The sequence below is a fragment of the Haliotis rufescens genome, unplaced genomic scaffold (assembly GCF_023055435.1).
Source record: "Haliotis rufescens isolate VD_foot unplaced genomic scaffold, xgHalRufe1.0.p SCAF_1, whole genome shotgun sequence".
NCBI classification, from domain to species: Eukaryota; Metazoa; Mollusca; class Gastropoda; order Lepetellida; family Haliotidae; genus Haliotis; species Haliotis rufescens.
The window spans coordinates 27,919,564-27,934,284 of record NW_025963779.1 but is presented as its reverse complement, the minus strand read 5'-3'; the positions used below and the strand labels follow the sequence as shown (position 1 = coordinate 27,934,284).

At 37.5% G+C, this 14,721-nt stretch overlaps 1 protein-coding gene across 2 annotated transcripts in view; it reads left to right on the top strand.

The window, feature by feature from the left end:
- LOC124149484 (protein PHTF1-like) overlaps window positions 1-14,721 on the top strand; it is a 48,574-nt gene that overhangs the window by 9,909 nt on the left and 23,944 nt on the right. Inside the window, exon 2 of one of the 2 annotated variants that reach the window (XM_046521102.2) lies at window positions 1,058-1,217. In XM_046521102.2, the coding sequence (XP_046377058.2) occupies window positions 1,058-1,217 (160 nt within the window). Of the gene's footprint in view, window positions 1-1,054; window positions 1,218-14,721 lie in introns of both variants that reach the window. The other variant, XM_046521101.2, reaches the window with a different exon arrangement.

Below are 14,721 nucleotides of genomic sequence, written 5' to 3'. Positions count from 1 at the left end.
TAGAAGCAGAGTTAAACCCAACTCACTCACTCACTCACTGTACATAATGGAGCCTTGACTAGAAAATACGGAGACACTGATGTTGTGAACGATGCAAGGGTATGATGACACCTAATCAACAAGTTTGACCACCCAGTCCATTTAATCATGCCTCACAACAACCAACGTAGGTTGCTGGGGACCTATAACCTGGAAGCCCCACACCTGATGATTATGCTCAGAAATAATAAGACATTTGTGGCGTTTTTCAGAGCCTATTTCTGTCAATGTTTCAACTTTTTTAGTCACATGCCAAGAGACAATAAAACCATAAATTTTCCTGACACACAACAAAGGCCCACCCGTACCTGACTATGCAGCACTAAGTCAGTGTCCTTTGCATTATACATGTAGGTATGTTAGAAAGTCGTGTTTTGTATGACTAGTCCACAGTACTAGCGTAAACCTTATTTTCCTAGTCAGAGACCTGTGAAGATCCAGGGAAGAATAGGTCTTCAGCAACCCATGCTTGCCGTAAAAGGCAACTATGCTTGTCGTAAGAGGCGACTAACGGGATCTGGTGGTCAGGCTCGCTGACTTGGTTGATACAATGTTTACAATGTTTACAATGTTTACTTTTCTGTTTTATTCAGTTCCAATTTGTAACAAGACTGAAGCATTGAGAACTGGTTCAGAAACATAGCCCTCAAATGCTACTCGACAGTGAGGACTACCATATTTGCTTGTCCTCAACACAATTTAGTAGTCTCAGACTAGCAGACTAGCATGAATGTTTAGAAGGCTAATCATGTACAGTTTTATCATTTGTTGTATAGCATGCTATTCATGCTTATCATTATATGATTGCTACATGAAGCATGTCTAATGATGACTTTGCTGGGTTAAAGCGTTAGTTCGTCACACCGAAGACCTGAGTTCAATTCCCAACATGGTTACAATGTGTGAAGCCCATTTCTGGTGTCCCCCATAGTCATATTGCTGGAATATTGCTAAAATCGGCGTAAAACCAAACTCAATCACTCACTCACTCATGGCATGCTATGTTTGATTTCAGCAGCAGTTGTCATGGAAATTGTGAATCTTCGTCATGGCTGAATCCAGGCCTGTTTTTTGCTGATTGTGGACTCCAGGAGGGTGAGGCTCCGCCCCTCCCCCTCTCACTCTCACACTTGGGGATGGACAGGATTCAGGATGCTGTGGCGTGGTATCAGAAAAAGGTTGGTATGGAATGTATTGTTTTGTTCATAAGGCCCTGAATATAATTACAATTGCTTTCCAGAAGCTTAGTTTCAAAATACAGTCTGTATGGAATCTGTTGTTATGAAGCCATGAAAATAATTACAATATCTCTTATTTGGGTTTGCGTATTGGCACAAATTGTATTGCAATATATATATCACAATACGGAGAGCTGTATTGCGATACATATTGCAATACCTATTGGGGCCAATATAATATATATATTTGTACTTTTCAAATGGTACTTCTTCATTCAATAATCCAGACTTCAGATTGCGAGAAGGGTACTATGGATAAACAAGACCACCTATTACATCATCAATATGGAATGTTAATCTAAACAGCGTAAAGTGTGTGCTGTTCACATAGTTTAGATAGAAACCCTGAGTCTTTTGCTAATTTTCAGAGATATTTTGTCTTCACAATTAGAATGGAAACTGTATTTTCAGTACTTGTGACTCGAATAATGTTGCAATTATTGTTACAAGATTATATGGATATATCCTTGGATATCCTATTTCTGAACATTAATTATTCCACTGTGCATATTTAAAAATATTAACATTTGTATTAACAAAATATTACATTAGTACTTTCTGTTGACTAAAATTTATGTATTTCTGTTTATTATCGATTTTGTGAGGACAGTTATCATGGTTATAGATCATTTAGGAGGCATGCTTATCACCATCTGCTGTTCATTGCATGCAGGAGACAACAATATGAAGTTATCAAATTTCGACAATGTGTGTTTAGATCGTAACTTAATACAGAGCTCCAGATAACTATTTGAGTTTTTACTCTAGGGTTTCTATTTTAATTGGGTTATTACATTTTTCATTGGGTAACCAATATCTTTTCACTCATCTATTCATCACTCTATTGGGTTTTCCCAAAATTAGTGAACATTTGAAGATTTAAAAAAAGTGAAATAGTATTAGATGTATAACTGTTCAAAATATATAGGCTTAACTCGGAAAGTAAATTAGCTCGTAATTGTGTTTCGGAAATTAGCTCCTTTGTACACATTCTGACAAAGATTCATTGGGTATTTACCCGAGAGGTTTTTATACATTTGAGTTTTTCATTTAACTAGCCACTGACATATTTTGGTCAGACACTGTAAACACACTATTTCTTCTTAGGTTGTTTTGATACATAAGCCCTTTTTGGCCTACAGGATCAACATAATTAAAAAAGAATTACAAATCTTTAAGAGATTATAATAGAAGCTATCACAGGTGTTAAGGAGAACCAGATTTAGTTCATTCAAACATACTTGCTTTGGAGTTTTGGATTTATGATAACACTAGTTATATACATAAGCCTAAAATGCATTGAAATAGCTGATGTTGGAGGTTTTCAAGATGCATTCTTTTAATTAGGGCTGGGATGATACACCAACTGTGCGATATGATACGTATCACGATACTTTGTTCACGATCCGATACGTATCACGATACTTGTATGTGCTCTTATCTGTGTCAATTACCTGCCACACTGTTGATATGCAGCTGGCAGTGTCAAGTGTAGCACAGTGGATGAAAATATATACTTTTTCACTACTAATTAGTGTTTGGTGTAACAGTCATTTAAGTGAACGATTAAGGCATGAATGGATGTTTTTTACTTAGTGTGCGACTGTGTTCGATACTTGTGTTGGGAAGTAAAATGTCATGATCCAACGATGCATCGGTGTATTATCCCACCACTACTTTCTATAGTACAACATGAGCAAATCTTTGACCCAAGTTGTGTTTCTTAGGAGATCTGGATAAAGACAGTTCAGTAAAACGAACACGGACAGAGCAAACAAACGGATACAACAAACAGTTAGAAAATCCCTGATTTATCTCCTATATAATATCATATAAAATTTACGTATATAACGAACTCTCTACAGCGAACGAACGGAAACCGCGAACTGATATCTGATCACCGACAAGCCCATCATCTATAACTAACTAGTGATGTGCATAGCGAACTGAGAAATCTTACTCAGTGTCAAGTGTCACTGACAATTGGCCGTACGCAATCGGGTGAATCAACACAATCGCAGCGAATCAACACAATCGCAGCGAATCAACACAACCAGCGGTGACGGATCAACCTTGTTATACGTAAATGAATGTTATGAAATGTTATCATTTGAATGCTATGAAGTGATCACTGCTAACACAAGTCAATGCTGAAGTTACGTGTATTGTGTTTTGTTTTATCCAAGATGGCGGACGTTTCCGAGGGAAAACGTCTATAACGAACAACGGATATAACGAACTGATTTCTCCGGTCCCTTCGTTATATCCATGTTTTACTGTATAAACAAATCATCTTGCTCATAGTTAGGTTTGTTTTTGGAAGCAAACATTAACAGGAGAGAAAATTCTAATTATCTTAGCATTGCTTAGAGGACAACAAAGTGTTAAGATCAATCGGATTACATGCAGGATTAGCATTGTTGTTTTGGCTGACAATGACTGAGCTTACTTCAAAGTGAGAACATCTGGTCCTTTCCAGTCTGGTCCAGCCCGGTATGGTCCAGTCCAATTTAGACAGCTTCTTACAATAGGACATTGGTTGTTGACATATCTTCCATTTACAGTCAAGTCTCGTTAATCCGACAATCGGCCTTATCCGACGCTAATGACGGGAACCGATTAAATCAGTGCTATTTAGACCCGTTAATCCGACAGTCTCGCACTCCGACTCCGACACACCTAATTTGCAACGAATTACCGAAATCACTCATTAATCAGTCTCGTTAATCCGACACAGTCATCACCGTACTCTGTGGTCATCTGCCTGCGAGTACACAGCCCGTGTTTTGATGCGAGACGAATCGGCTGGTAGCTGCATATTACCACAGCTGCAGAAATAAACTTGCTTAACAATAAACAATTGATGCTTTAAATAAAAAGAAAACAGGATGAATGACATGCTTAGATTACCTCCATCTTATTAAAATCAGATACAAGTTCCCGCTCTCGATGAGGACATCCCATTATAGGTCACGTCAGAACAACCTTTCGCGAACTATGACCTACCAATGAAACGACCAACAGGAAGTCGACGTTAGCCACTTAGAGAGCAGCTTTCTTAAGCTTTAGGTACCAGTTTCAAAGTTGCGACTTCCATTCCAGACTATGCTTTTTAAAGTATTTTGAATAAGTCATACATCCGTAACAGTTGTTTTGTGTTAAACTTTAGAGGCTGCATGATTAGAAAACATATTCCGCCAACAATGTAACAACAATATGAATATTTATTTTATATTTTTTATTACGTGTTTGAATCCTTATATCTATCGTGTAGTTGTCCGATTTTCGATCAAGAACGTTGATACTAGTTAATTTCGCTTATCCAACATACTCATTAATCCGACATAATCATAAGCAACCATCGATGTCGGATTAACGGGACTTGACTGTATGTTGATTATCAAGGAAGTGAAATCAGCCTTAAATAGTTATTTATATTCATGGTAATTGTATTTATTTCATTTTGAAAAAATATACAACTGTAATGTTACATAAGTTAGGATTATTTCATCTTTGTGTCATGATATCAAGTGCATCACAATGAATGGTGTGATGTCCTAATTATCAAAAGAGGCAATGCACTGATGCAAATTAACATAAAAGAAACCTGAATAGTGCCAGTGAACTCCCAAAAAGCATGAATTCTAATTGTCATGAGACAAACTGACTCGATCTAGCGAGCTTGTGCCAAGTTGTGTCTCTGCCAGTAGGGACCTAGGCAAGAGTAGCTTCCCAAGGATTAACTTGGATCAGGTGGTGGGAATGTGTGACTTGGCTGAATGCATGACACCATTGCCCGAGTGGTTGTTGTTCATAGTTTCAGTTTCTGGTGCGTGGTTTACTGGCTGCATTGACAGCTGGAACCCGCTGAATGCAGTCATGTTAACAGTCACTAAGTAGGGAGCCTCCAACATTCTTTTCACCGGTCCTCATGTTCTCATAATGGTGGTGTGATCTGTCATGAAATGTTGGTAATTGATGATTTGTCACAACCAACCAGGGGCGGTCGGGTAGCCTAGTGGTTAAAGCTTTCGCTCTTCACGTCGAGGACCCGGGTTCGATTCCTGACATGGGTACAATGTGTGAAGCCCATCTGTGGTGTCCCCCGCTGGAATATTGCTAAAAGCGGTGTAAGACCTAGCTCACTCACTCACTCACTCACTCACTCACTTACTCACTTACTCACCGACCCACTCACTCACTCACTCACTCACTCACTCACCCACTCACCCACTCACCCACTCACTCACAAGCAACCGAATGTAAATAACCAAATGTAAGCTTTCAGAAATATTTTTATAAACTTTCACAATATAGAGTCCCAGTTCCCTATGCATTTATTGACTGATTATATGTCATGTGTTGTTTTTGCACTGCAATCAACAATAATTGGAGCTCAGTGAGGGCAGTCAAACCAGTGATACTGCACTCAACAATATTCCAGCTACGTGATGGCATTTTTAACAAACTACTGACACTATTATCAACAATATTCCAGCTATGTGATGCCCAAAAAAAACAGTGACACAATGATAAACAATCCATGATGGCGGGGTACGATGACATGCTATCAACCAACTCACTGAGTGACCCAATCCATTAATTCGCCTGATTATGTATCCTAATTTCCTTTTGGCAAGGATCAACCTAATCAACATGATCAACAACTGGTTTGCCTGGTCAAGGCATTTCTATTTTACTCAATCACTCACTCATATTTGGTTTGGTTGACATCATCTACCTACATCTTTAGTACCAAGTCTGCAGTGTGGTATATAATATCACGAGGCTTCATTGTCGCTTGGTACACACAGGCCTCGAGATAATCTTTACGCATGTTATCACTCACATTAGGTATTTCATAGAGTTATTTGGGTTATATTTATTTCACTTCCTTGTGTCCAGCCTGTTGGGTATTTTTAGATCTATTAGAAGTCATTTTCGAATAATTCTGCTTAAAATTCTGTTTCGAGAAACTTCTAATTTTCTTCTGTTCGTGTGCTGTCCCTTGTCGTATAAGCTCACAACAGTGGAACATGTCTCAGTTATAATTAGCAGGACACAACCTTTCTGTACAATACTCCCTGCAGTAGAGTTTATGAATACGTGATGTCTGCAAAAGATCAGTAAATAATAAAGTGTAAAGCTATTCATGTGTGCAAGCTGAAAAGGCTGTGCTGGGTAAGTATGCACAGTGTTATACCCGGTACTTTTTTTCTCATGTCAATTGTGGTTAAATTTTTCTAACTACCGCATTTGCCATAATGTGCCTAACTCCATAAAGCACACCCTGACCTGAATAGACTAATGCTTAGAAAATATATAATTTTGAAAGAAACAAACAACTCCATTTAAATTTGAAAGGAGCCACAGTGAGATTGGAAATTCAGAACCTGATCCTTAAAGATTAATCTAGACTTGCTTCATATAGACCTATAGCATTATTAGGAAGGACTGGCACAAGGGAAAATAATTTGGTTCAGGGACTGTGAGACTACCTGACCAACTTCTAGACCAGTTTGTAACATGTTATCTCTACAAACTTAGTTGTGTATGGTTTTAATAAGTGCCAGATGTTTATTATGGCGAATGTGGTAAAGCATGTTTATTGGATTGTGATTTTTAAGTTGCATATAACTAAAAGAATATATGGTTTGTAACAGATGGTACAATCATTACAATATTTATGTCAATTGAGAGCCTGTGTGTTGCAACAGGTCATGCATACTTTGTGCTTGTCATTCAGCACAACGTGGTCTGTCTTACAAGGGGAAGTAACTCTTCCCGGAATACTCTTCACATTTTTAATACATCGCTGAACTGATAATATTGTGTAGATATCATTCTTTTCAGGGTGTTATAAGTCTGTGCCGTTGAGGTAGATCAATGGCCCTGAGGTTTTTTTTGTGTCTATTGGACTCTTAGCCCAACTAAAGATATATAAGGCCTTCCATGAGCTTTCTGTATATTTTAGGATGCTTCAATGAGTTCATGTCACAGCAGTTTGCAAAGAACCTTTTATCAAAGTTTGGTTCGTTTTTTCTAGTTAAGCAAAACATGACACACTTTTAAGATGACTAGAAATGTTTACATCATAAAGCTGGGTATTGATCTGATGGACTGATTTTTTTTCAGTAATATAGGCCAGAGGCCCGTAATACATATCACTTAGGTTTTTAGAGGCATTCTCTAGCATACTGGTTCATGTTCACAATAATACAGTATTTAACTAATAATACTGGACATCAGTAGAAGGATAGTTTCAAAATTAATGGTGAGTTTCTTATTCTTTGGCACTTTACACAAGCAGCACCCAAGAAGTAACATATTTGTGTTTACACACAACATTTATCAAATACATGTTTTCAGTGATCAGTTTGATTAAATTAGGAGATGGGAAACTTACTTATCATAAGGATACATAGGATTTACAAACTAATATGTACCTTACTGTATATTGAAAGTTGGTACAATGTTGTTCAGAAATTCAGCGGACATTTTCATAGTAATACAATATTAAATTACAGTATTCCATGTAATAAGCGCCCACGGCTATTTTTTGGTAATATATTGGCTAGTGAACAATCCCAATTAGCACCCCTTCCGATTGATCAATGTACACAAGACTTATTTATTTGTGTATAATTCACACTCATGTGTTAAACATGTTAAATGCACCCTTAATTATGGGCAATTAAATTTTGGAAAAATATATCTGTCGTACATAAACATTTCAGGCTGTCAGCATAAACCACGAAATTTATCTTTCAACTCTCTTTTTTTTTCTCACCAAAATAATATTCTAATAAGAGCCCCCTATTTCTAATTTTGAGAGTTCCCTTGGTGCTTATTATGTCGAATACGGTAATAATATAAGAGATCAATACAAAGATAATTACAAAATTCATGAATTTCTTCTTTTTGCTCTTTATACAGTAGCACCTAAGACAGTATCATATTTGAGCAATTTATTAAAAAAACACTTCCGGCTAACCGTTTGATGATGAAGAAAATACTGTACTTGTTGTGGAGGTTTATAAGATTCACAAACCGTTTTGTCAGCTGCTGTATACTTAAGAATTGACTTTCACTTTGTGTGAGGGTTACAGGCCGGCAAAGCCACATTTCGAAAATAGATAGCCCAAATTGATGTGGCTCTCGCGGCAATGGTTATGGTTGCGTGATTGTATAATTTGGCTCTCGCGGCTATGCTGTCAAAACATGCTTTGTGATTCTAACAGGTTACAGTATATAACAAAACAAGTCTTGTTTTCTCATTTTTTATTCAACAAGGATGACATATTCATCAAAACTTTACATTGATGAATATGAATAGCATATGAATATCATAATGGATTTAATGTCATTACTGGGGTGAAGTGAAAGAAGCACCCTCTAACTAATGTCCCAGGAAATACACCACGCTTAATAATTTAAATGTGGGACACTCATTTAAAGGTATCTCTAAAGAACACCTAACACTTAGTAATTTAAATGCGGGACACTCATATAAAGGTATTGGTAATCGGATTAATTAATTACCCGCTAGAATAGGTGAAATGCACTCAGATGAAAATGTGGCTGTACCGGCAATAGCCATTTCAGAAATGTGGCTCTCCCGGCTAGACACCTTAGTGAGTTCATTGGAGTATGAACCTTCTATGAGTGAGGGCCAAACTGTATGAACGTCGGAGTAAGAAGAGGAGTGATGAAGAACCAGTGTCAGTATGGATGCATGTGCTGTTGTAGTTGACAATGAAGGTTGGAGTAGGGTTTTGTTTGTTTGTTTGTTGTTTAACGCCACACACAGCAATATTACAGCTATATGATGGCGGTATGTAAATAATCAAATCTGGACCGGACCATCCAGTGATTGACCTCCTAGCATCGATCTCCAAACTTGGGAAGCCAGAGAGTCTGACCACTCAGTCCCGTTAGTCGCCTCTTTCGACAAGCATGGGTTGTGGAGTAGTTTGTTGCAGTATAGAGTCTATAGACTGCATGGCTGGTGTCTCTGGACTACTGAGTGTCATATGTAAGCAGCTTGACAAGTTAGTGAAGTTTCCTGATTATAGACTATGGACACGAGTGACAATGTGTACTTAGTGAAACAGGATATAAGGAATTATATATTTCATCATGTACTGGCTAGTTTGACAATGTGCAGAGGAGACTGAAAGAAATATGTCTCATTAAGTTTTTTTTGTTTGTTGTTGGTCTGCTAAAATAACTGCGTCATGATGCTTTTGTGAGTTTTTGCCACTTGCTGTTTTCACAGTACTTTCCCACTCACAAAACTTCCCTGATTTTCAGTAACGACTGACATTATAACCAAAGTGCTACACAGAGGTGTTTTTATTCGTTTTTGATACATATATGAAAAGCAGCAACTGAAATAACACATCAGACACAGTGCACATTGTACATGCACAAGATAGATAATTATTTTTAAAATCGAGGAGATATCCATTGGTTGATTGGCATAAGCATTAGGTTATGGTTTAAATGTTCAAATGTACCACAAGTGATTCTTCTTTAGATTACCTCTAAACTAAAACCATATTTTCATTCATTTCATTCCATCTATGCCACAACTTAAGTCAAATACTAAATTCTTTGATTGGTTGGTTGGTGGGTTGGTTGTGATTGAGTGCAAGGCCAAAACGTTCCATCGCTGTGATGTCATCATGGTCATAGTAAAATAAGTTTGAATTTTAGTTAAATTTTCTGTCACTAATTTTCTTCTCTTATTGATATGATTGATTGTAGAAGAGATACAGATATGTTGGTAGTTTATGTAAGTATTTGTTTGTTTGTTGTTTAACGCTGCACTCAGCGATATTCCATCTATATGGCGGCGGTCTGTAAATAATTGTGTCTGAACCAGACAATCCAGTGATTGACACCATGAACATCGATCTAAGCAATTGGGATACCATGACATGCTTCAACCAAGTCGGCGAGCCTGACCACCCGATCCCATTAATCGCCTCTTACGACAAGCATATTCGCCTCTTATGACAAGCATGGGTTGCTGAAGACCTCTTCTCTTACGCAGATCTTTACAAGTTAAACGCCTAAATAAAGATGCAAATGAAGAACAGAAATTGAAATAAAAAAAACAACTTCTCTCTCACAGAATGGAATTTGAAAATGTATTAAGAATAGAACAAATGTTCACCTACAAACGATTCCTATCACTCCATAGAACTGAAAGTACTCTCCCTTGCATACAGCTGTTACAATGGATCTGCACCAGCCTGTTTACTGGAGTCGTAGGAGAAGTACAACCCAGTCAGGAATCTGTGATCCATGGATAAACTCAATCTCTCTGCTCCAAGTGTCAATCTCAAGACTTATGTACAAACTTGAAAGATTGTTCGCAAACTGTGGTCCTTCACTGTGGAGCTCTTTCCCAGCCTGAACTCAAGAACTCTCTTCTTTCTGTGTTCAAGTCTAAGCTTAAAACCCATTAAACCTCCTTCACAAATACAACTTCCGGCTTTATCATATTAGTCATGCACGCTTTGAGCAACAGCTTCGTGGATGGAAGATCCTTATCCTATCCTTATTATCTTTCTTATTATTATAGTCTCTTGGATGGTTCCTGAAATTCCACACATCTTTGGAGCATCTTAACGCCATGGAGTTTCCAGGTTAGAATATAACTCCGGGAAGATTATGCTTGTCATAAGAGGCTTCTTAATGGACCCAGTGGTGACTTTGTTGATTGTGAGTCCTCATACTCATCAATCACTGGATTGTCTGGTCCAGACTCGCTTATTTGCAAGCTGCCACCAGTTAGCTTGAATATTTATACTGAGTGCGGTGTTAAACAAAAAAAAAGAAAGAGGATCACCATGTCTCCTGTGAAGGAAAATTTCAACATATTTAAGATTGGCGATTTGGTTCTATAAGCAGGGTTCTTAAAGGCCAAAAGCCTGCTCGTCCAGGATAAAATGTTGTCAGGGCTGGAGAAGTTTTCGCCCAAACTGTTCTAATAAACATCTTGTCCAAAATATTTGTTGTTTAGTGCCATCCTCAGCAATATTCCAGCTATATGATAGCCTGTAAACAGTTGATTCAGGTTTGGCCTTAAGCAACCTATTCTTGTCGTAAGATCGGGTTGTCAGGCTTGCTGACATGGTTGATACATGTCATTGATCGATTATTTACAGACCTCTAGATCTGTGCTATGGCTGAAATGTTGCTGATTGCAGTGTTAAACAAACAAATAATTGAGTCAGGAGGGTGCAAACCAGTCATTGACATTATGAGGTATGCTGAAGCACAATCACTGAATCTGACCACTTAACAGCCCAAAATAAATTATCTGCCTGTAAAAAGGTTTTGTGGTTGTAGTGAGTTTGCAGGTTTTTTTCGCAAAGCACAAATGCACAACAAGTACGAACAAATGTAGTGAACAGATCCAGAAAAAATATACTGTGTCCCGAGGCATGCACAATAAGATTCATAATACCTACAGCGCATCAAGAGCAGTTATTAGTGTCTGTTATTTCTTCCATCAGTCATGACTACCATCCTTGTGATCATTGATTCATTCCAGGCTCTAAAGTAATTATCTAAAGGTACAGTACACTACACCATTTCATTACTTTACAGACCCTCATATTGTCTTCAAGGACCCTCATGATGAATTTTGGGGGGTCCCTTGGGCCCCCACTTTTGTAAGTCAAGGTAACACCCTGAGTGTGTACATGGTGTATCTGAACTAGGCCAGTGTCACCAGGGAACATGGAGATGCATTACCACGAGGACACAGACAAATGTGGAGCAAGTTGTAGTCCATGAGCATGTTTTGAAATGCACCCAAACCCCCGAAGATAGCTTCACAACTGCGGCATTTGCGACTAACACGTCTGAGGGGACCCCATTATTTTTTAGACCAGTGCAAACACATGTCAAGACATTTACATTGTAACATTTACAGTTCTTTCAAAAATCCCCATTATGTATATGCATGTTGCTGTGCGAGTGCAATAACATGGAACAAGGTGTTAAACCCCATTTCCCATCACCTCACCGCACATTAAATCACCAGCGGTAGAAGTTGACACTAGTCCTATAGTCCTTGCCAAACTGCCCAATAGCTAAGGTATCATCATAAGGACTAGTAGAAATATGCCACTTTTAAGAGTTTTGCCATATGTTAGTAAACATGTAACTGGATTCTATTCGCTGTAAACGTGATAAAATCACCACAAATATGTCACCTATTGTTATATGTTGTTTTTTAACTCTGTTTTTTGTCATGTCAGATGTATCCCATGAAGGTTTAAGATTATCATTAATATATCACCTAAAAATACCTGAATATTGTCAAAGCATCACTGATATAATGACAATTGACTATACAGACATGGGATGTCGACCTGATTCAGTGTGAAAAAGGACAAGGTAGAATTAAAGGGCTTGTTTTGGCTCAATAATAATGTCAAATTTTAAACTTTGCAATATCAAATAATTGGTGTCACAACTATCAGGCATGTTCAAATGACTGACAACTGGCCTTTCTTTCTTTCTTACTCTTGTAAGTTTTGGACTTTTGATACTCAAAAATGACTAAAATGAGTGAAAAAGTTTGATTTTTCAAACTCCAAATGAAAAGCTAAGTATCAGCAAGTATGTGACCCAACATGATTTTTGTACCCTTGTACTCTTCTCTCTGAATCTCAGCATGGGTCAAAGAGTTGTTCATATATTGCAAATATTAGAAGAAGGCTTCCTGAAAACCTCTCAAACCTCCCTTTTGGACACACTTTATCCTTACCTGTACATTTAGTGTTAAGATAAGATAGGATAAGATTGCCAAGGGACATCCATATTGCACAGTTGATGAGCACTAAAATTAGGGGAAAAAATATGATATTAAAATATGTACATAAGAAATTAAGACACTTAGAAATATAACCATGAGTAAAAACATGTAGAAAATTGAACACTGTCAGTGACAACAAGAAATGGTATTTTAAAGTACACTCAAGTCTCTTTAATCAGACACTCGTTAATCCGACAATCGGCTTTATCCGACACAAATGATGGGAACAGATTGAATCAGTGCTATTTAGACCAGTTAATCCGACAGTCTTGCAGTCTGACTCCGACACACCTAACTTGCAACGAATTGCTTAAATTATTCATTAAATCAGTCTGGTTAAACCAACACATTGATCAGCATACTCCTTGGTCATCTGCCCGTGTTTTGATGCGAGACGAGTCGGCGAGTAGCTGCATATTTAAAGGGCTGCAGAGATAAACTTGCTTAACAATAAACAATTACTGCTTTAAATAAACAAAACAGGATTAATCACATGCCTAGATTACCTCAGTCTCATTAAAATCGGATACAAGTTTTCGCTACCGCTGAGGACATCCCATTGCAGGTCACGTCAGGTTTGTGTTAAACTTTAGAGGTTGCATGATCAGAAAACATATTCCGCTAACAATGTAACACAACAATATGAATATTTCCTTTTTTTTATTACAACATGTTTAAATCGTTATCAATTGTGTAGTTTCCAATTTTCGATCACGATAAATCTCGTTTATCCGACATACTCATTAATCGGACATAATCATATGCAACCAACAATGTCAGATTAACGGGACTTGACTGTATATGTTTTTATATCACAGCAGTAGTAAACTTTAATAAAAGGGAACTGTTAAAAAGTATAAAACAGATAAACATTTAAAAGACTTATACTGGCTGGTATGAATGATTTCCATGCCCTGTTTGTTGTCAGCATCGGCATGCACAGTTTTCGGCCATAAGGTAGAAACTGATATTCCGAATGAAGTATATGACTGCTGTCATTTAATATCTTATGTGCCTTTTTGACAATTTGCTGCTTATAAATTTTGTTATATGTTGAAATTGGGACCTGTGATTTTGCTTGCTGTACTTAAAATTGTATGTATTTTAGATTTATTTTGAACAGAGAGGCTTCCATACCAATAGTTAACATTAAAAACTAAAATGCTTCGAATAAATGTTCTGTAAAACAGAGAGAGTATTGTATTATCAAGTTTAAAATACCCGAGACGCCGTAAGATATACAGTGTCATAGTCCCAAAAATGCATTGTGGAAAAGAACAAAGCTCAGATATTCATATGAATAAACCTGATAACTTGCATAACAATTTCTAAAAGTTTAAATTAAGCATATCCTGTAGATTTAAAAACGCACTTAATCCTACGTGTCCTTCAGCTTAACAGCAGTAGACCCTGGAATCACAGAGGTAGTGTATATATGTTTAACTGGTGCAAATTGGCATAAATGGGTTAGCCTGGAGGTAGTGTCCTGCATCTTAATCACTTTCTGTCAGCATATGACTGTTGGTGTGAACTCAACATAGTTTGTGTAACAGATGTGAGAGACACTTCCCGAGTGAGCCATAATACATGACGTACACAGTGCAT